The sequence below is a fragment of the Anser brachyrhynchus genome (genome assembly GCF_964034855.1).
Source record: "Anser brachyrhynchus genome assembly, chromosome: 3".
Lineage (NCBI taxonomy): Eukaryota > Metazoa > Chordata > Aves > Anseriformes > Anatidae > Anser > Anser brachyrhynchus.
The window spans coordinates 46477189-46497770 of record NC_137696.1 but is presented as its reverse complement, the minus strand read 5'-3'; the positions used below and the strand labels follow the sequence as shown (position 1 = coordinate 46497770).

At 42.8% G+C, this 20582-nt stretch overlaps 1 protein-coding gene across 9 annotated transcripts in view; it reads left to right on the top strand.

Moving 5' to 3' along the window:
- SLC35F3 (solute carrier family 35 member F3) overlaps nt 1-20582 on the top strand; it is a 170347-nt gene that overhangs the window by 88500 nt on the left and 61265 nt on the right. Inside the window, exon 1 of one of the 9 annotated variants that reach the window (XM_080586429.1) lies at nt 17773-17980. The exons of the other annotated variants lie outside the window; for them this stretch is intronic. Within the exon in view, the coding sequence (XP_080442555.1) occupies nt 17905-17980 (76 nt within the window). The 5' untranslated portion in view covers nt 17773-17904. Of the gene's footprint in view, nt 1-17772; nt 17981-20582 lie in introns of those variants that run through there. 9 annotated transcript variants of the gene reach the window in all.

Here is a 20582-nt window from a genome sequence, read left to right as displayed (position 1 = left end):
CTCTCCTCCAGTTGAACCTACCCTGTTGCTGTGCTTAGGATGGATTCTCTGCATCTTCCTGCCTGTTATCTCAGTCCTGCCACCCAGCAGCAGGTAAATTTTGTGCCTATGAGAAAATGCCTGTGGTCGGGCAGCATTTTTCATTCTTCTCTGACACCAAGCTCTGAAATTAAAATATGCAAATATAGCTAGTGGGACCTTTCTTCCTCCCCAGACTTCTCTGTTTTATAATCCTACTGTGCTTCTTAATTAGTACATTCCTTCAAGTTTGAATGGTTATTAGATTTTTGTGAAAATAACTTTGCTGGTTACTAATGGTAACTACATTTCTAGGACTGTAACATATTTGTACGGCATATATCTGAAGTATTCACTATGCATGTCCTAATAAACTCACAGCTTTCTATTTCTTTGGGGGTTATTTGCAGACAGCCCACGCAGAGTACAGTGTTAAAGGTGATATACTACTTCTAGCAGTAGCCTTTCCATGCACCATGCCCCTACTTCTGGTGAGGGACACAAACCCATCACGGCATTGTAGCCTTTCTGTGCTTATGTGGCTCCACACTAAACAGCCACACTTCACAGCACCATACACCAAATATGTCTAGTAGTACTGCAAGCTGAATTTCTTGTCTGAGCTCTGAAAAGCGTAACTGAAGGCCAAATCAGAGCAATCACAAAGTGATTGCAACAGCCAGACAAAATGGCTGAGTGAGAGAGAAGACGAGAAAAGCCCTATCATGCTTTGTGAGAAAGTCTAATGCAGTTGCACTTAAAGTCCAATTCAAGTGCTTTGACAAAGCTTCTAAAAGTCAGAGCAGCAGTTTCTATCACTATTCCTTGCTTTTCTACTAGGGATCAAGCTAAAGAGGAGTATTGAGATAGCCCATGTAGTATGTGCAAAATCCATCAGTTCCAATAGGAGTTTCTCATGTTTGTTTAGCATCATCTACCAGTTATGTATAAATGCAGGGACATAATGAAGAAGCAAACAAAACTAAATGTTTTATCACCAGAATTACTTGAATAATTATTTTTTCTCTTGTCTTTCAGTTGTGAATTTTCTATAAATAATGTGTGCCTTAGTGAAGATCTTTAGCGATATATTTTATGATGTCGTATATACAAGTTATAAATATGATGTTCTGAACACCTACGCATTTTTCCTATTGTTCTCATATCAATATTTTATCTGAAGATCAGGTGTCAGACAGCTGTTCACAGATGAGACAAACCTATGCTCTTTATTCCCTTGCTCTGGTTCTTTCATCTGCTGCTGAAAACCTCCTGCATTTCCCAGCCCTCCTGACATTTCAGTTCACCGCTGAAAAAACAGTGGCTTTATCAAATGCTTCCTTTTTAAGGACATTTTGTCTTCTGCTACAGTTCCACGAACTTGGGTGGCAATACGCCAACTGAGCATTTGGTGACTTACTCAAAGTTGCCTAAGCAAGAGTGAATTTTCCACAGATACAGGCAACAACCTTTCCATTGGCTGCTGTGGATTTTGCACCACCCCCTTAAGACCAGACTGTAAATACCTCACTTTTCTATGGGTCAATACACTTAGTTCACACTGTAGGTTTTTGCAGATACTCAAGAAAGTCAGATCTCCTTGTGCAAGTAACAAATTTGTACTGGGCATATAACTCCTGCAATCCAGCTGTAGGCTCATGCCATAGACAATCACTGATCAAGCAGTAGTACACAGAAGCTCAATGTAAATACAGTGCAATATTGAGATACCATCATAAAGAGATTGTTAACAAGCCTATTTAATACTAATACAGCTGATAATGCTTTATCTTTGCGTTCTTACTGACTTACAGTACATACATTACATACAGCATGCAGACAAGCCAGCCAGGCACCATGCTTTTTGATTCCTTTCCTCTTGCTTTCTGCTGTTAATTGGACATGTAAGTGATCTCTCATTTGTGCATAATGAGATTTTGATGTGATAAATTGCACAAACATTGTCAGTATTTGGATGTCCAACCTAACTGTTCTGGGTGCTGATCAGCTCACCTGAAACAATAACAATACGGTAAGCAGAGCTTCCAAAGGGCAGGAAAGAGCCTTTCTGCTCCACTGAAATTCTTTGAGCACGTCAACAGAAACAGCAGAGAGAGAAGTACTTGCTCACAAATTCTGCCTAAACTCACCACCAAATGCCGCAGGAGTCCTGAGGTCCTCACCCGGGGTGGCTGGGCAAGGGCTTGTGCTCACGGAGCTCCCAGGTGCACAAATCTCCTCTGGCTCCCTGAGCGCCCACAGGAGGCTGGCGTTGGTGCCAGGTACCTGTGCCTAGCCCGGGGATACTGGCGTTCTGTCACAAACCGATTCTCTGCAGACAGCATAAGCTGCCCATACAGATATTTTGTAATTTACTTCCACGCTGTTTTCCACACACACCAGTTCATCCGCATCAGTATGCGCTTTCCTCATCTGCTGTCATTTGGAAGTCTGAGCCGTATCTTAGTTTGCAGGCATACAGAGTTCAGCTGCAATACTGCTTTATTTGAACCTCTTGCTTCTGAGAAAGTAACACATTTGTCTCATGGGATTTAAAGGCATAAAATAAATGAAAACAGGTATTGTCTAGCAAAGCAATAGGCTACATTCTTGATCATAAACCTGAAATATCGTTACAAAGAATGTTAAAAAAGGAATACATGAGATTAAACCAAATATATGTGTGAAACATTCTCTTATGTAAGCTGTCATCTAAACCTTTTCTGAGACGTCTCTTGCTATAGCCAAGGGCTAATCAACAGATCAAGGATGCTGCACTGTAGTCTATAATACATTGTGGGCTCTCCACACACAGTCTTTGTGTTTGAGTTTCTCTGTCTAATACTTAAAGAGTTGTCAGGATGACAATGTGTACAAATGATATGTCAAAGCAATTCTAGGACCTCTGCTTTCTTAATAATCCATTTAGGGAAATGTGTTGTATTTGCAGCCTGACTTGGCTGCAAATGTGCTTGGGATATGGTAATGGATGTAACGAATGTGCTTGTTACATCGTTCAAGCCTGTCTAGGATGGGCAGTGCAAAGCCTCTCTTCGCAGGAGATGTGAATTTTTAAAACAGCCGTGTTGCAATTACTGATCACATTGCAGTCTCTTTCTGTCCCAGACATAATGATTTGTAATGTGAACGTTCCCTTGTTTTTGTAGGAAAGTGCAATTTACATATTACAAAAGGCACTAACTGTACGGTGTTTTGGTCTCACGAATATACTTAGAAGAAAGAACCATTGCTGGCTATCAAGAATATGGGATTAAAAACATGTTAAAGTGTTTTAGCATTTATAGTCCCTTATTTTCTTTCTCTGACTTTTGTCAGAATTACTGGTAGGACTAATCATATCAAATTTAAAGAAGCATCTCTTCTCACAGTATCTTTCCAGGTTCTATGCTGAAATAGTATAATTCCCTCTAACAGTAAATCCATAGTTTATTACACTAGGTTTAGCTGTTGTGGCCAGTTTGGGCCATTCTTTCACGGAACAGCTTCAGCAGGAATAGGAGAAATGTAAGATGGGGAAAAGACCACATAGAAGTTGCAGAAAGAAGAGAAGGATGGGAACAGAGTTATTTCATTTAGAGAGGTGTTAAATAGGGGAGAGTAAGGTGAGTGCTGGCAAAATAAAAAATGTTTTAGGGACCGCATTTCAGACTTCCCCTGGTTGTGAATTCTCATTCAACAAGAACACAGGGAATTGTAATAGTTTGCTTACCTAGTAAAAGAAAGAGGCAGCAGCTGTCAAACTAAAAGTAGTATTTTTAATATGGTGCCATAGAAGTATACTGAGACCCTGAGTTCAGTGGGACTCAGGAGAGGATAGGAGTTTTTTGGGTGGAGTTACACCGTATTCCCAACAATGTCAGCTGAAAGAAGGAGAAACCCATTCTGTAGGGTTAAATCAAATAGATGTTGTGGAGGGAGGGAGGCTAGCCTGCATCAGTAAAGCGCTGATGGATGTTCTCAGCCTTAACTATCTACATAAACCCATTCAGCAAAACACTTTGTAAGCAGATACAGAGCTCTGAAGATGTGCTTAAGTCAGTTGAATCTGAAGCTCCATTATTCGGCATTTTGCTTACGTACCTGTGAAGTTTTCCGTAGAATGAGGCCTGGAATTCAAATATGTTGAAGGGTAATGTCAGCAGCAACCATCTAATCCATGGAAACCATATTACAATGTAGCAGAAAAACACGTAAAATATATACATCAAAAGACATAACATTTGAAAGCAATAGTTGCATTGACATTGCCCTGATGTCAGCTGATAAAACATCAAATTTACTAATATACGTGGTTGAAGTCAGGAACTGGGGCACGTTACTGACATGGGAGACTTACAACATGCTAACTGATGTGATTATAATATAAATGATTTTGTGCTATGCTCACTTTGTTTCTTTCTTGTGAATTTGAGGCTTAGTTCAATTCATTCTTGGGATCCATGGCAAATCCCAGTGTCCTTCACATTGAAATAGATGCTGAGGAGAGAAAGTATGAAAAGAAACTGAAAAACACAACAAAATAGGCCCTTGGCTGAGATAAATATTAAACTATTCTGGCACAGTCTTATGTGTTATCCATAGTTGTTATGCCTTTCACATCTAGATGTATTTTGACTCCTCCTGCTTTTTCAGCTTTTCTCTTATTTAGGCTCTCGATTCTCATAATCTTCTTCAGTGCTGAGCAGCAAGATTTTTTCCCACAAGCCTGGAGGATCGTCTCTGTTCCCTTTCATCCATCTGTACTATCTGCAGCAGACATAGCAGTGATTTCAATTATGGAATTTCTGTAGTCATTAACATTTTATAAATGAGCTTGTTTCTTCTTTGTCATGGTCCAATTCCAGCAGCAGATAGTCTCACATTCCCCTCTATTACTGGCAAATTGGTAAGTATTTGGCATTCTGCACCCAGTGGAGTTGCAAAGAACCCCTCTTTCCCCATTTGGTGCATTCATGAGAACCGCATTTTGTTGGTTTCCCTCTTAAATGTGGTTTCTTTATGTTTGCGTGCAGTATGCAAGCAGGCAGGAGAATGTCGGAATGTTAGTGTCTCAGTAACAAGAGAAGCAGTAATGATTTCTATTTGCTCTTACCTTTCACCCCAGCGTTTTCCAAATACTAAAAAACAAAACTCAGCACTGGTCAGGCAGTCACTGGCAGTCATTTTGGTAGTAATTTCAGCATAGCAAACACATTGTACTTCTTTTGGGTGGGAAATTATATTTATATATATATATAATTTATATATAAATTATATATAATTCAGCAAAAACACAGAAAAAACACAGGAGATTTAAATATTTTCTTGTACCTTATGCCAAATAGAGTAAGAAGAATGAAAGATTGATATGAAAGGCAAAACACAGTTATCCTGGCTGTTGACAGTATATAATGACTTCCATACTAACATTTACAACAAGATCTTTGGTGACTTTGGGTGACTTCCCCTGAAGCAGTGAAAACAATTTTGAAACTGCAAACTATCTGGAAATGAGACCGGACAGTCAGAGCTTGTTGTGCAGCTCAGCACAATGAAATGCAATCACTTTGCTGGTAATGTAGTAGGGCATGGTATCTCTTCACTTAATAACTCTTCAGGACATTCTGCCCAAAAAGAAAATGCAATTAATAATAAGAGGGGTAAAAATCACTCTGAAATACAATATATATGTTTTTTTCACTTTGCATGCAATGATCCAGGAAGAGAGTGATAAGTGGAAATGGAATATCCACAGCACAGGTGAAGTCCTTTTCAATGAATGCAAGCTGGTTTTGGTGGCATTCAATGATTAGAACGTGATAAATAGATGACACTATTGTTTAAGGGTGAATCTTGAAATAGATTCTTCCTGGTTGGCAATAAGGTACGACAAAGTTGTGTTTGATAAGATATGGAGGGGATAAGAATGTGAGATGAAAAATGTGTAGCTTGGCTCAATATTAACATATTTACAATGATCAAATAGCAAGTCATTGTCTAGGTGTTGTCTTCACTGACAAATACTATCTGTTGGAGCAGGTGTATGATCCTCTACAAGATAAAGAAGGCTTCTTTTTAAGTAAAGGGACTTAAACCAATAATCCTCCCACTTCATAGGATTTAGACAGCAATAAGACATTAACTGGCAGTTAGAATGGGTGAAGTTTAATGTAGGTGGTATAGATTGAATTAAGTGCAAACAGCTTATTTTGTTTTTATATATTATACACTGCCAGAGGGGAGAGAGAGGGTCAGAACTCCTAAAAATACATAGCATTAATTTAGATGAAGCAGTGAGTATTATTATTATTGTTTTATGTATGCTGAAACACAGAAATTAAGGGTGTCATATTCATGTAAATGTTAGAGCTGTAGTTTGGGGTATTTCTCTGCAGTATCTTCGCACCTATTGGAAAGAGACTGGCCTATGGCATCCACACATGGATCCTGTCCAGATAGCAAAAGCACTGTTATCTTTTAAATTAATTTTCAAGTAGTTCTTTACACTCCTCAAGTTATGAAATGGATACAAGCTGTCTGTGAATATCTTTTTGGGTGCTGTTTTGGATGGAGCTCTGATGTATTTATCTCAGCTAAGCCAACTTGCACTCCCCTCCCAGAGTTCGAGTTACTATTTCATTTGTCCCTTTCCAAAGTCTTAATTGCACTAATGAGTTCTGTATGCTTCTGTGTGTCTCCTGCCTTTGGATTGCTGTCTTCTGCTGATGCCCTGTTTGGTTTGGCACACACAGAAGTATCATTCAAAAATTGTCTCCCACAAGTATGTCTTCAATGACCTTATTGTACAAACTGATTGTGTGAGTAGTTCTTAAATGCTGGGATGACAACAACTATTCTGAGCTCCTGGTCAGCAAAACCAAACGTACTTCCTCCTGTTTGACTGGCACAAGCTTTTCTCAAGCTTAGTCAGGCAGTGGTCTTAGCTCCTTGCAGATTTAAAGCTGTGTTTTGAGTCTTCCGTTTGTCTCACACAAGCCTTCCAGACATGATTTTGCTTCCTTCCTCACAGCCTTCCTTGTTCGTGCAGACAATCTAGACAAGAGTATAAGATAAGCTTTCCAATGGGCAGAAGACACCAAGAAAAAACTTGTCAATTCTCATATGCAATCTTGTGCCTTGGGGAGTATATATGTTTTTTCAATTAGGTTTTCTAAAGTTCCTTTAAATACAGTAGCTGTGCCCTATACAGTGATTAAAGGCTTCAGTGAATAGGGCCTCAGAGGCCTTACAACTTTCTAGTCTCCTAGAAATGCATTTGCTTACTGATTTTCCCTTCTTTTCTTTATGCATGTCTTGTTGCTGTTTTAATCTTCTCATGAAAGTTGATCCTGGAGAAATGTCATTATTGGGGAAAAGACTGAGCAAACAGTGGGTCTTCTATTTACTTCTGATGGAGCGACGGTTTATTCCTAAAAACGCCTGAAAGCGCCAGAGAGCCTGACTCTGTCTAGAGCTTTGTTTTTAGGTCTCCGTATCAATCGTTAGTTTGTTTAACATCTTGCATCGGGTATGCTAATATCCATGGCAGGTTTAAATTGATGCCGTACATTGAAGAGCCATTCATTTTCAATGAGTTACTACATGAAACATCTATAAGTTATTTGCAAGGTGTTTTATACGTTGTTAATCTGAAAAAAAATTGCTTGGCATCTGTGCTATTTATTTTCATGAGGTGGCATGGGATCTAGATTTATGTTTCAAAGCTTTGAGGAACTGTATGTTGCATTGCTGAAGGCTTTAGGCTTCTATGGAAGAAATGCAGTTGATAAATATATGCTGCTGCCTGAATTATTAGACATGTCTGAATTACAAGGCCCCAGCCACATTTGCCTCCTGCCTGTAACTACTATAAAAGGTACTTGTGATTTTAATTACTTAAAGTAAAATTCAAGTGGTTTGTTAATATCAACAGAACCCTAGGACAGAATTATAGTAATGTTTTATATACAGTTCGAGGAACACCAGTGGAAATAATATGCAGGGCATCAATCTGCTTTCCTGCTGCTTCACAGTTCAGTGGAAATTTAACCTGAGGTTCAGACCTGAATCTGCTGGGAGTGGGAGAGGAAAGAAGCTCATTTCATTGCTTCAGATCTCAGGGGAATGATTCTGCCATCACTGCAGAGGCTGGAACCTGCCCAATGAAGGTTCATGCCATCTAGGAGGAGATGGATAGGCAAATCTTTTGCTCTCGGGTCCCTTGTCCTCCCATCACTCAGGCATCTATCCAGTTCCTAGCAAGGATCAGAGCATGTCTCATGCTGCTGTAAATGAGACCAGAAGCTGATGTTCCCCCAGGGTTACACCAGCCAGGGGAGCCTCAGATCTCCTCGCCAGTCTCCTCCCCACTACTCCTGCTATCCACGTGCCACCCAGCAAATACACCTGTGGCCATATCGGACAGGTTTACTTTGTGTGATGGGGGGGTGCAGATCATCTGGATTCTCCAAAGAACTGCTCCTGGTGGCCGTGGTGAAAGGATCAAGCTGCAGCCAAAGAACAAGTTGGAAGGCTCTTTGCATAAGGATACGTGCTAATGCCAAGCAATGCATTATAGGACAAGAAGCCTCCCTGTAATAGAAAGCTGTGCTTTTGGTAGGTTATAATTTCCTCCAGCTGAAATGAACAGGATCCACTGAATTCCCATGCCCTGTCCCAAGCACACGTGGTCTTTCTTCACAACAGGCAGATACTTCAGTTTTTCTGAATTAGCTCAATATTCTTCTAATTTCTGATTCCAAGTGTGCTTTCTATTTTTCTTCTGATGCTTGTCTGAACTGTTTCCCACCTGCATTAGTCTTATTCTGTCTTTGGTAGTCCTCTCTTCCCTTATCTATCTTGGACATTTCTACCTAAGGCTTTGCCCTCTTTTAGCTATCCTATGCACTCATAGCTTATAGCAACCCTCCCTCCTTCTCATCTATCATCTAATATTTTTAATTTGTCTACTTTAAAATTTAGTTTCCTTTTTAGCTGTTTCATTATTACTGTCCTATCAGCAATGACAGTTCCAGTGTTGAGCACATTGAAGCCAAGTTCCCATTAGTTCAAAAGAAAGTCAACTGAGTCATGGGAATGTAAAACCACATGCGTAATCTTATTACAGATATCCTTGGTACTGTTAATTAACGATCCAGATTCATTCCCCCAAAGTATTAACTAAATCCAGTCTTGAAGTTGAGGGATTAGTGATAAGCAGCAGCAGCAGGTCTTTATAAAGAGCTATCCTGTTATTGTGTAAAATACAGGGCTTACAGCATAGAATGACACATCTTCAATGCTTACAGCTATTGTCACATAAGCACTAAACTTGAAATTTGTACTCCAGCATTTTTAAAAAGTCATGCGTGTTTTAACAAAATCTGTACAGATTTAGCGATTACTGGCTAGTGAGAAACAGCAAGAAACCATTTGACTTGCTTTCTTCTCCTACTCCAAGGGTAAAACAGACAAGATCCAACAGTGGACATTCATGTCCCAAGGAAGACTGTAGAAATCTCTAGGTATTTATGAATACCTAGAATTGTTAAGAGAGGTACTTCTTGGTCTACAAAATGCTGTTTTAACTCTCATTTTGAAAACTCAGTTTTAGTGTACAGCTTAAAGATTTAATTATTCTTGCACTAGTGATGAACAGCAATAACAATAGATTTACCCTATACACTGCTAATAGATTTGTCCTCTTTATTAAGAAGGGGTGATAAATTATGAATAGGAAGGTTGTTAGGTACGCTCCAAGAGTTTAATAACAGTAATGCTTGGCTCTTCTCTGGGCTTTTCATCATAGTATCTCAAAACCACATTAAGGAAGTAACAAAGTTATGTCCCAGGGTACTCATGAGTAACTTGTGGCAGAAACTTAACTCATGCCCTTTGTTATGGTAAATGCAGAGCCTGAAAGGGAGCAGGAGGATCTTGATGCCATTGCTCTCAATACATAGCACAGCAAGTGCTTTTATATTCTGTAATATCCAGAGAGAACCATTTGTACCCCAGCATTCTCTACCATTTCCCAGAATTTCAGGGCAGATATTCTTCAAGGAAACAAGCTCATATCGCTTTCTCATACTGTAGTATAATAGCTGGTGCCCAACTATATTAACATCTCCCTTAATAGCAATTGAAAGAAGCAAGAGAAGCCCCCTTAGAAAGAAGGAAGTAACCAGTGGGCTCAAGAGGAACCAATTAGCCTCTCCAGGAATGGGAGACTGGAGTGATTAGGATTGCAGGGTAGGGAGGATATCATTACAAAACACTTGGTGCTAAAAGGTTCATCCTGTGTAATGCCTTTTAAATAAAATCTACACTTGAAGCAGGAACTCAGTGTGCCAAACTGAATGTCTCTCTGAGGGCAATCAGCCCAGCTACTCACTCAAAACATTTCAGTTAAAGGTCCCAGGAAAATCAACTTGTTGCGTCTGTGGAGTCAACTTGCTGCTCTGCAGGACCTTGCTTGGAGCCCTGCAAGGACAGGCTTGGAAGATTTGAGATGAGGCTGTGCCTATGGCTTTATTTTTCAGTCTCATCTTGAATTCTTCTGGATTAGCACTGGTAGCGTGCACAGGCAGAATTTTAAAATCAGAGAGCAAAGGGTAGTGGGGTCTAAGATACCTCCAAAAATCCCATTACTTGCTATTAAGGGTTTTGACTGAAATGAATGATAAAAAAAAAGAATGTTTTTTTTTCCTGATTGTCAGTGTAGCTTTATAAATGGATGTGGCATTCAGTTCACATTGCAAGCTTTTTAGTGTTAGCACTGTGAAAAAAATGACAAAGAAAAGGCATGAGGAGGAAGGGAAAGACAACTCAAAGAAAAAAAAAGAACAAAAGAAATGCTGACATAAAAAGTAAGAAGACAAAGTGCAGAGTATACAGAGGAGAATGGCAAGAAAGTTATTATTTAAAGTTTTAAAAATCAGTTTTCCTGATAAAAGGGCAACAAAGGAATCTGTCTGAACCTGTCGTCTCATGCATCTTTGGATCTTGGCAGCAATTTTCTGCCTGGCAAATAACTGGCAAGTTACTTCTGTAGGCTGAGACTCTCTCCAGTCCATAGACCACTGGGAGTGCTTACATCCTACCTAATCATGTTTCAGGGAGCTGTCAGGAAAACAAATTTGACGGAGAGGCTATGAATTTCACTCCAGAGCACTGTCCATACAACTCAAAATACAGAATAGATTTGCTCAGAAGTGCCTTTACTTTTATTTTCTGAATGATCTTTGGATGACCTTTTTCATCTAATTTTTTGTTCTTTTCCTGCTTAATACTACTTGGGAAGGCAGTGCAAAATTCTTATAAGTATTCAGGTGAGAAGGAGAAACAGATATGATTCGGCCTTCAGTTCCCATGATCTCTGCTTGTGTTTGAGACAGGGAGTTTACTTGCTTACTTAGTCTGTTCTTAAAGAACTTTTTATTCAAGGATATAAGATTGCCTCACAGATCAAACTTCTTTCTTTTCTTTTTTTTTGAGCTAGAGTCTGAACCACAGATTTTTTAGTTCTGTTTTCATATATTCTAACTTCAGATTTTTGAACCTATTTGTTCTACAATGGTAGAAGTGTGAGCGATGGCCAAACATTGTCTCCTGGCCTTTGCATCTTTACAGGAGGAGCCATCCCCTCCTGAGCTGGGATGTAACAGCAGTAGAGGTTCAGCACAGCTGTTTCTGATGGTGGAAAACATGCACAACTACATTTAAATGCACTTCACATCCAGTATCTTACAAAGACAGCTAGCAAGGAGTGAGGTGGTAGTGAAGAATGTAGAGGTGATGCCCAGTTATTTGTAATAGTGTACGTATCCTAGATAATGAGAAGGTTCAGAAATAGTTATTGAATTGTTGATATTGATGGTATAATGATCTATTTTTTATGATTTGAGGTTATAGAGGTCTCTTAGTTAGGCAGCATCAAATATGGCTAGGCAAAAAAATTACCTGAAAACCCCTGGAGACTCATTAGAAAAAAATGCCAGGCTGTGAAGGAGTGAGGACTCCGCTTTCTTGTCTTCAGACAAAACTACACAGGGAACTGATAGCTTTGGGGATCAACATTTGAAATGGCTCAAAAGTGACAAGAGACAGAGGGGGGTTGGTGGAGTTGTCAGGAGCAGCTAGTGAAGAGCAGCTTCTACCAGGCAAAACTGTTTGAGCCTGCTGGAGTTACCAGAGAATTACATGCTTTAAGACAGAGGCATTTGAAGTGTTTTACTGTTTTACTCCATTCTAGTTTCTGCTGTGTTCCCACCACTAATATCAAGAAATGCTATATAGGTAAGTAGTCTGATCACTGGATTAATTACAGGTCACAGCTCCTAAAGGCAAACCTTGATGGTACTGCGTGGATTGCTGAAAAATCACAGTTGCCACATGAGGGGTTGTTCCCGAGCCACCTGATCCAAAAGTGTGCATTTTGGCTAAACTGCAGCTGTACAGAGGCGAAAGCGCAGAGCCCGTCAGCTGAAGGAGCTGGATGGGAATCATGTAATCATGAAAACAGATACGGGAATTTGCCTTGTATTCCTGGGTCTTTCACCTTTAAACACCTGCTGTTCGTCACAGGAGGCCCAATGGCCTTCAGAAAATGAACAGCCCCTGTCTTTTTTCCTGGGTGTATATTTTTCAGGAAGAGTTGCCTTTGGCTAGTAGCAATGCTCATTTCACCCATGTTGCTGAGGAAAATAAGGCTGAAACCGAGTGGCTCTGGGATCCCCTCAGCTCCCAGCAGTTTGAAGCAGCTTGGCAAACATCCTTTTGTCTGATCCCCTTGTAAATGTAAGACTACGTTCACGAAACTGCAGTCTCCTACCTGCCCATGGGCACTGCATTAACTTTTCTTTAAAATTCAAAGTAAAATAAAAATTCTCAAAGTATTTCCCTTTCACAACAAGGTTAAGACATAAATGTTCCCTGACAAAATCCTAAAGCAGAAGTCTAAACACCATAACTAAGTTATATACTCCAGTATTGAAACTCTGAGACTTAAACTAGCTTTTTTATTACATCTTGTGGAACCCACCAGGATTATTTGAAATGCAGCTGTTTTTTTATGCACAAAACCAGGACAGTCTCTCAAAAAGTATTGGAAACAGTTAATATTTTATGAGATTTGGAAATAAAATTAATCAGCGCTGTCTCCTCCCGTAGTGCTTACAGCAGTTATAAACAGAAGGATTTAAAAAAAAAGGAGGAAGATAGGAAGATACTCTCACTAGGACTTCACATCCATGTCTAGGAACTGTTGGAGATATGGTCAAAATTATAATCTGCAGCCTTTAAGAACACCTCAGATTTGGCTTTGAAGAAAAAGCATTCGGGTATATCAGTCTTTGTTCAGTGTGGTCTGGTGCCAGTCAGACCTTCCTTCCTCCACTGTCTCATTCTGTGAATTGACGATATCATACCTGAAGTAACTGACTTGTTTTGGAATAGGGAAGGTTGGAAAGACATCATCCTTGCAGCCAGGCACATATTACAGGGAAAGACGTCTATGTGATTTTGACAGAAATTGGAATTTGCTTTGAGTGGATGATGGCTGTGAATATAGAAGACGTGCAAACAGCATACTGGTGGCTGGTCACCAGGCAGCGTGTCGTAAATGCTTATTTCAAAATGATAGCAGGACAGCAAATGTCACTTCCAAAATAGCTATTATTTGAGTTGGAAAGGCGTGTTTAACATGTTTTTTTAGTCAGGAAACAAAAATGGTTTAGAAAGTTGTTAGACGGTAGCCAGACAAAACTAACACAGCATTCAAATAAGCACAAGCTCCTCACAAACAGACTAATAATTGTTTGTGGAGAATATTCAACAAATAACTTCAAATAAACAAGAGGAAAGGAGGATCTGTTCCTGGACAGCTTGTGGGCAGAGTAGGTGTCTAGCTAATATTCGTGCATGTATTTGGTTCCTAGCAGATTAATTCCTTTTGGCATGAGATGTAGCCTGTTACGAAATTGGCTACACATGTACAAGTCCATACTCCATTTCCTTTAGGGTTGCTAGGCTCAACAGTGATTGCCCTCAGTGGTAAGGCAAGCACGTAAATTAATAAATGTCCTGTTAATGAGTACACTAAATAGGAAAATATCTGAACTGGAAAAATACCAACTATACATGTTTTTCATGTTGGTTAATCAAATTAGCTAATAGGATAAAAGTCAAGGGTTATAATAGACATAACTATGAGAATTTAGTTTTGTCTCAAGTATACCTTTCTACATCGATAAGTCTTTCACAGAAGTGGTGATGTTATATGAGCTTAAAAGCAGCATGATGGCTGGGTGCTAATGCCTCCATTTACATGTCTGTGCGTTAAAGAAAACAACCAAACGTAATTTTTTAATCTGAACTTTCAGGTAACTGATGGTATGTATTAAAAGCAGCTCCATCAGACTTTACCATACAGAAGCCTGGCTGAGCAAATTCTAACTATCTCATCCTGGATTTTTAATCTGACTCTGCCTTTTCACATGACACATCCTTGCTCTTGATTGGAATTGGAAGTCTGTTCTCTCCAGTTTTCAAGCTTTGAGTTTTCTCTCCCAATTTATTAGCTGTCTGGAAGCCAGACATCCACCAGCTTCTCCCCTGTTACCTCTTGAATGCTGGAGGGGTGTTTTAAGGAAAAATAGCCGTAAATTTGACTTGAAATGTTACCCTGAGTGCATCGGTTTTGCTTTACTTAATACTGTAAGGCGTTTACTATGAATTCAATTAAATGTAATCCAGCAGCAAATGTGTTAAGGCTTAGGGATGCGGGGAGGTTGCACTGCCATACAAGTTACAGAAAGTAACAAGCATGCTGCCAAACCCAGCTCTTGCTTTTAGAGCCCTTGGAATATAGTCCTCAGACGTACTATTCTTCATTAAATAAACACAACTTTTTGTTATTGTGGTATGTGGCTGATTTTTATGCGCAGAGCAAGACAGGGGCTTAGCATGGATCTTTGGTTGTAAGTATTTGTGCCTGCAAGGGCAGCAAGAGAAATCAGAGACTGGAGTTAAAATGCAGTGGGATCGAGGGTCAAGTACAGCCATATCAAACTGCATTAGCCCTAATTAGCTGCGCTTGACATGCTTTGTCCAAATGATGTCCAAAAGCCAGCAAGCAGTCCAATGTCCTATTCCCGATCTGAAACCAATTAGTTGGATACTTGTTGTCCTCAGTCCCTTTGAAAGCTTTTCTGGGGAGATTAAACTGAGCATCGAGGCGAAGAGCCCTGAGCACTGTGGTTGTGCAAGGTGTCATCAGAGGGAGGAGGAGGACGGGAGTGTGGAAGGCTGAGGTGCCTCCTGGCTCTCGCAGCACCAGCTGGCAGAGGTGCACCAGCCTCTCAAAGCAGCACGTTTGGCCGCCACCATCACCCAAGCTAGCAGAGCTCCAGCCAGCCACAGGAGATGGTTGTTGCCAGGAAAGTCTTTGACATCTGGAGTTCTAGCCATAAATAAAACATCGCAAGCTTGAAACCTGTTAACGGCCCTGCAAATCCTGGAATAGTAAATATATGCGTGGTTGAGTTAGAATAATATGCTATCAAAAAAAAATAATAATAACTCACCTCCTTTTCATCATGATTCTTTATGTGAATGGTGCTGTCCTCCAAGTAAAATAATGTGCTTACCGTGTCTTGCCTATAAAAAATGAGAGCATAAACCTTGCAGAAAGGGAAGAGTGTAAGTGCCCAGCAACAAAGAAGGCTTTAAAATAAATAGCCTTTAATTCCTATAAATGTCCTGGTGATGACAAGTTACAGACAGTAGAGAAGTCTGATTTTCCTCTGCCTTGCACAACCATTTGCCTGAAATTTGGATGTAAAATGCTGATTCAGTGGTTTCTTGCCTATAGCAGGAGTTCAGATCATTGTGGAAGCTAAGCTCAGGGTGGAAGGAGGCACAGCTCATCTGGGTTCTGTTCCTTGCTGGTGTCACTCGATTAGCTGATCTGGGGAAGTTCCTTAAACTCTGTGGCTGCATTTTACTCACCTGTGAATCTGAAGTTTCTTCTCAGAAGCAGTGCAAAATGAATATTTTATACTGCACTTTGAAATCCTCATATACAAGGCACTAGCATTGAGAAATATTTTATGGACAGAACCAGCCACGGTGAGATCTGCCTCTCTTCATGTAGCTTCTTTCAAAGATCAGAAACTGTTTGGACTCCTAGATGAAACAGTCCAGTGAAACAAGATGAACCCACAGTTCCCAACATGCCTATGATCTGTAACATCACAGGAAAATCAGTGAGTCTGATAATCCTACTAGGATAGCCTGGAAATAACCATGAAAGCCTTTTTTTTTTTTTTCATTTGACTGAGCTGGGCTTTTGTGGTCTTCTTGCTGAGCATGCCAATAAACTTTCCTAAAGAATCCTGTGAAAGGAACCTACTGATTTTTTGATACAGCTCATCCTAAAGACTGATAGGAAACACAAAGCAGCCCCTTGGCTCCACCAGCCTGCAGGTCACCAGATGAGACCTTTGCAAGCTAAGTCTGGATCTGACCCCCAGGAGAGCTAGCCTCTTAAATACAAATAGCTGTCCAGCCTGCAGAAGGAAGGTGGCATTTTCCCACCGTTTGCTAACCAGCCTGTCAGGGCTGCTTTTCAATAATGACTAATTATATCATTAACAAATACTCTGGAGTGTTTGGGGAGTACTGCTGGCCGCCTAGGCTTGTTTGCAAAGTGCACTCCTGTTAATTTGACTAAACCTTAAGAACTGTGGAGTATTTGCATCTTGGTCTGCTAATACATCTCACGGTTGAAACCGGTGAATGTGCTGAGGGTTTTCGTAGCCACAGTAGAATTCTCTAGGAGTCAGGTGGTGCTCAGCGTCTTGCAAAATCTCATTCCTGGCTTATAGCTGTATAATTTTATTTATTTTTTAATGTTTCATTCCTGGCTTAAAGCTTTTTTTTATTATTATTATTATTTATTTTGTGTTTCATACTCGTTCATTAGAATGTGTCCTCTGCTGGATCCACTGTATTAATTGATCTGTTAGTTAATGTAAAAAAAGCTTATCAACAGAAGAGGAAACCTACCGCAACTTGTTGGTATGGCACGATTGGGGGTCTTAAAATTGTTTCTGAAAAAGAAACAAAACACGAGCATATCAAGTCGCCACATCTGAGCAACATCCAGTTGTGAAATCCCCCATTTTATTTAATTTGTAAGTGCTGAGGTGTTTTGTGCAATGCCTCCGGAGGAAGTTAGCAAGCCGTGCTGAGAAAGCCGTAGGGTGCGTTTCTGCGAGTGCTGGAGTGTTACTGATCAACCGGTGGTGCGTGCTCCCGGGGCTGAGCCCGGCGCTGGGCTCCCTGACGCCGCAGCAGCGGCAGGGCCGTGCCCGGGCCGGCAGCGATGAGCGGCCGCCCGGCTGCGGGCCGGCACGGAGCGGCGGCGGGGGCCGCACCGGGGGCAGGTAGCGAGGAGCGGCTCGGAGGGCTCGCCCTGCGCCGGGAGGCGGCGGGGGCAGGCTGAGCGGTCCGCAGGGAGCCGGGAGCCCGGTCCGCAGCCCCCCGGCGGCTCCCGGCGGCGGGACCGCTGCCCGCGCCGCACTGCGCCCGGGGCCGGGGCCGCCCGGGGGCTCCGCCGCGCTCCCGCCCCGACCCGGGGGCGGCCCCGGGGGGCTCGGGGGGGGCCGCGCCGGTGACGTGGGGCTTGCGGCAGCCCCGAGCGGCAGCGGGCGAGCCCCAGCCCCAGCCCCCGCCGCCGCCGCCCGGTGCTGCGGCAGAGGGCGGCGGGCCGGGAGCCGGCGGGCGGCCGCGGGGCCGTGCCGGGAGCGCCGCCCAGGAGGGCTCCGGCGGCGCCAGGATGTAGGCGCGGGGCGGCGGGGAGCTGCCGCCGGCGACGGGCTCGCCATGAAGAAGCACTCGGCCAGGGTGGCCCCGCTCAGCGCCTGCAACAGCCCCGTGCTCACCCTCACCAAAGTGGAAGGTAACGCGGGGGCCGGAGGGGGGGTGCCCGGGGTGCTCCCCGCTCTCGGCTCCCCCCCGTCCCGTCGGGGCCCGGGGAGCCGGCACCGGCCCCACAGCCGGTGGGCGAGCTGCTGCCCGCTGGCACCCCGGCGGGACGGGGGGGGGCGTCGGGGGGAGGCCAGCCCCGCGGGAGGGACGGGGGGACCCCCCGAGAACCTGCCCTCGCCTCGCCTGCCCGGCCCGGCAGGCGCTGCTGTGGGGCTGTGCGGGGGCTCCGCCGCCGCGACGGGCAACGGGAGCCCCTCCGGGACCGCGGGGAGCTCCGGAGACTTTCAGACGGGGAAAGGGGCTGGGTGCGATCAGGGGTCCCCCCAGAGAGCCCTGAGGCTCCGGGAGTAGCGAGTGGGAGGCCTGGCTGGAGGAGCTGCGGTCCTGGGGAGAAAGAAGTAGGCTGTGTCCTGGAGCAGGGCTAGGCAGAGCAGGTGAGATGGACGGGGGAGAGCGGAGATCGGAGGAACTCAGAGGGTGCAGCTGAGGAAGAGGAGTTCATCTGAGGGGTGCATAGGGAGCTGAGCTCCTCGAGGAAGGGCAAAGAGGAAGGCACTGGCTTGGGGTACCCACTGGGGGATGTGGTGGTTGGGTGAGAGAATGGGGTTGGTGAGAGAAAAAGGTTGGCTCAGGGGAACGGAGGGAGGCAGGTGGCGACAAGCGAGAGGCAAAGGAGGGGAAGAACGAAGCCAAAAGGGGAATGAAAGGACAGGAAGAGGTAAAATGTGAATGTGAGACTCCATGGAAAGTTCATGAAGAAGGAGAAAAATAATAATACTGAAAAACTGAGGGGAAAAAAGATAGGAAAAGAAAAATGGTAGCAATACATCTGTGCGGAAGAAAGGGAAAATGCAGAAATGCCCAAGGAGGGGGAGAGGAACTAAAATCATCAAGTAGAGCTAAATGGGGAGTACCTGAAGGCTGTGATTTCGGTTCATGGAGAATACAGCTGTTGCATTCTCCCAGCATAAAAACCTCCTGCTGTAGAGGTAGGAGAATGGATCTCAGTTTGCTGAGTGAAAGAAGAAGCCAGATTTTAATGATGCTGTAATTATAATAAATACAAGCCCTTGGAGTTAGCTCCGTGCCCAACAAAGTGTTTCTCTCAAGGTTTGTATCGGAGGCTCCTCTGGGCAGTAAGCATGGCTTCCTTTCTTTTGGTGCACTGCACAAGCTTTGTGAATCATAAATAATAAAAACCCACTAGGTTCCAGCTTTGAAATGTGGGTCATATTCTGTTTCCACCAGTTCAAATACAGTTTATTACCTACCTTATATAGAAACAGAAGCAGAGCAGTCCTCCCCTGTGCTGCAAAATTGAATCCTTCCAAGCACATCCATGTCTGCTGTGTGTACCAGCTCCGTGATACCGTACCACCGCCCACCAGGGACTTTGTTGACCTAGTTGGACTTTTCCTTCCTTAGTTCAGATTCTTCTTTCTGTTATCATCAACGGCAATGTCTAAATTGCCCTGATGGTGTATGATAGAGACCAGAGGTTGTACAGAAGCAGGTAAGAGTTTCCTTCGCTGTATGTTTCCTTTTAATGAAACAGACTCGCTTTGTTTGAGAGCTTCTCTTTCCAAATCAATTGATAACATTTCCTTTCAGACTAATATTGACTAATTTTGCCAGCTGGTGTTTAGAGCTGTATGAAAAAGCTAGGATGTAGTTATAGACTGAAATGAGACAGTGGGCGTACAGTGGACTGCTTTCTTCCCTCGGTCTGGCTGCTGTACCTCTGGCAAAGATTTGTCTTCCCAAAGTTCTCTTGTAGCCAGCATCCCTTGCAAAGGCACAACCAGCGCTGCAAGCTCAAGACAGTAAAAACTTTGCTCTGCTTCGTAGGTAAGCTTATTTTCTTCCCTATCAACCACCACCAAAGCCTTTCAAGGATCTTGGGCGGAACCCCTGGGAGTATGCTTCTCTATAGGATAGTTAGCCAAGAGGAGCCTTTCATTGATATGCATTGTCGTGAAGCCTTCCAGCATTCCCTTTATATTTTCTTGTCGATGCAGTAGCTTCTTTACTTTAAAAGGAAGATAAGGACTTTGTGCGCCTTCAGAAGCGTGACTGCCATTTCAAATTATTTCAGAGATTGAATCATCAGTATGCACTGAGCCTGCTGTACCAGCACTTTTAAAGACAACTCTATCTACACGCATCACTCAGGCAGGCAGTAACCATACCATGTGTTTTGTGTTCCTGGTGCCATTGCGCACACTTCATATTTTGAGAAATGCAGGCTCGGTGCCTGTTTTGTGCCTGTCTATCTTTCTGTCATTGTTTTTATCACCAGTTTCTATCCATACTGCATTTCTCTTGGACCAGGTGATTGGCTGGTTTCACCTTCTTTGTACGTGAAAGTTCAGAGTACTTGGAGGACTGCCTTCCCTTCCATGGGAAGGTAAATATCCATCCCTGCTCTGCATCTTGGGATCTTCCAGAGGCAGGTGACATCAGTTTTCACAAGAAGCTCCAGGACAATCACCTTGCCAGAGAAAACCCATCCTTCACTTAATTAGTCCCTACTTAGAGCTCCTTATTCTCAGGCTTCTGGCACCAACAAAGTG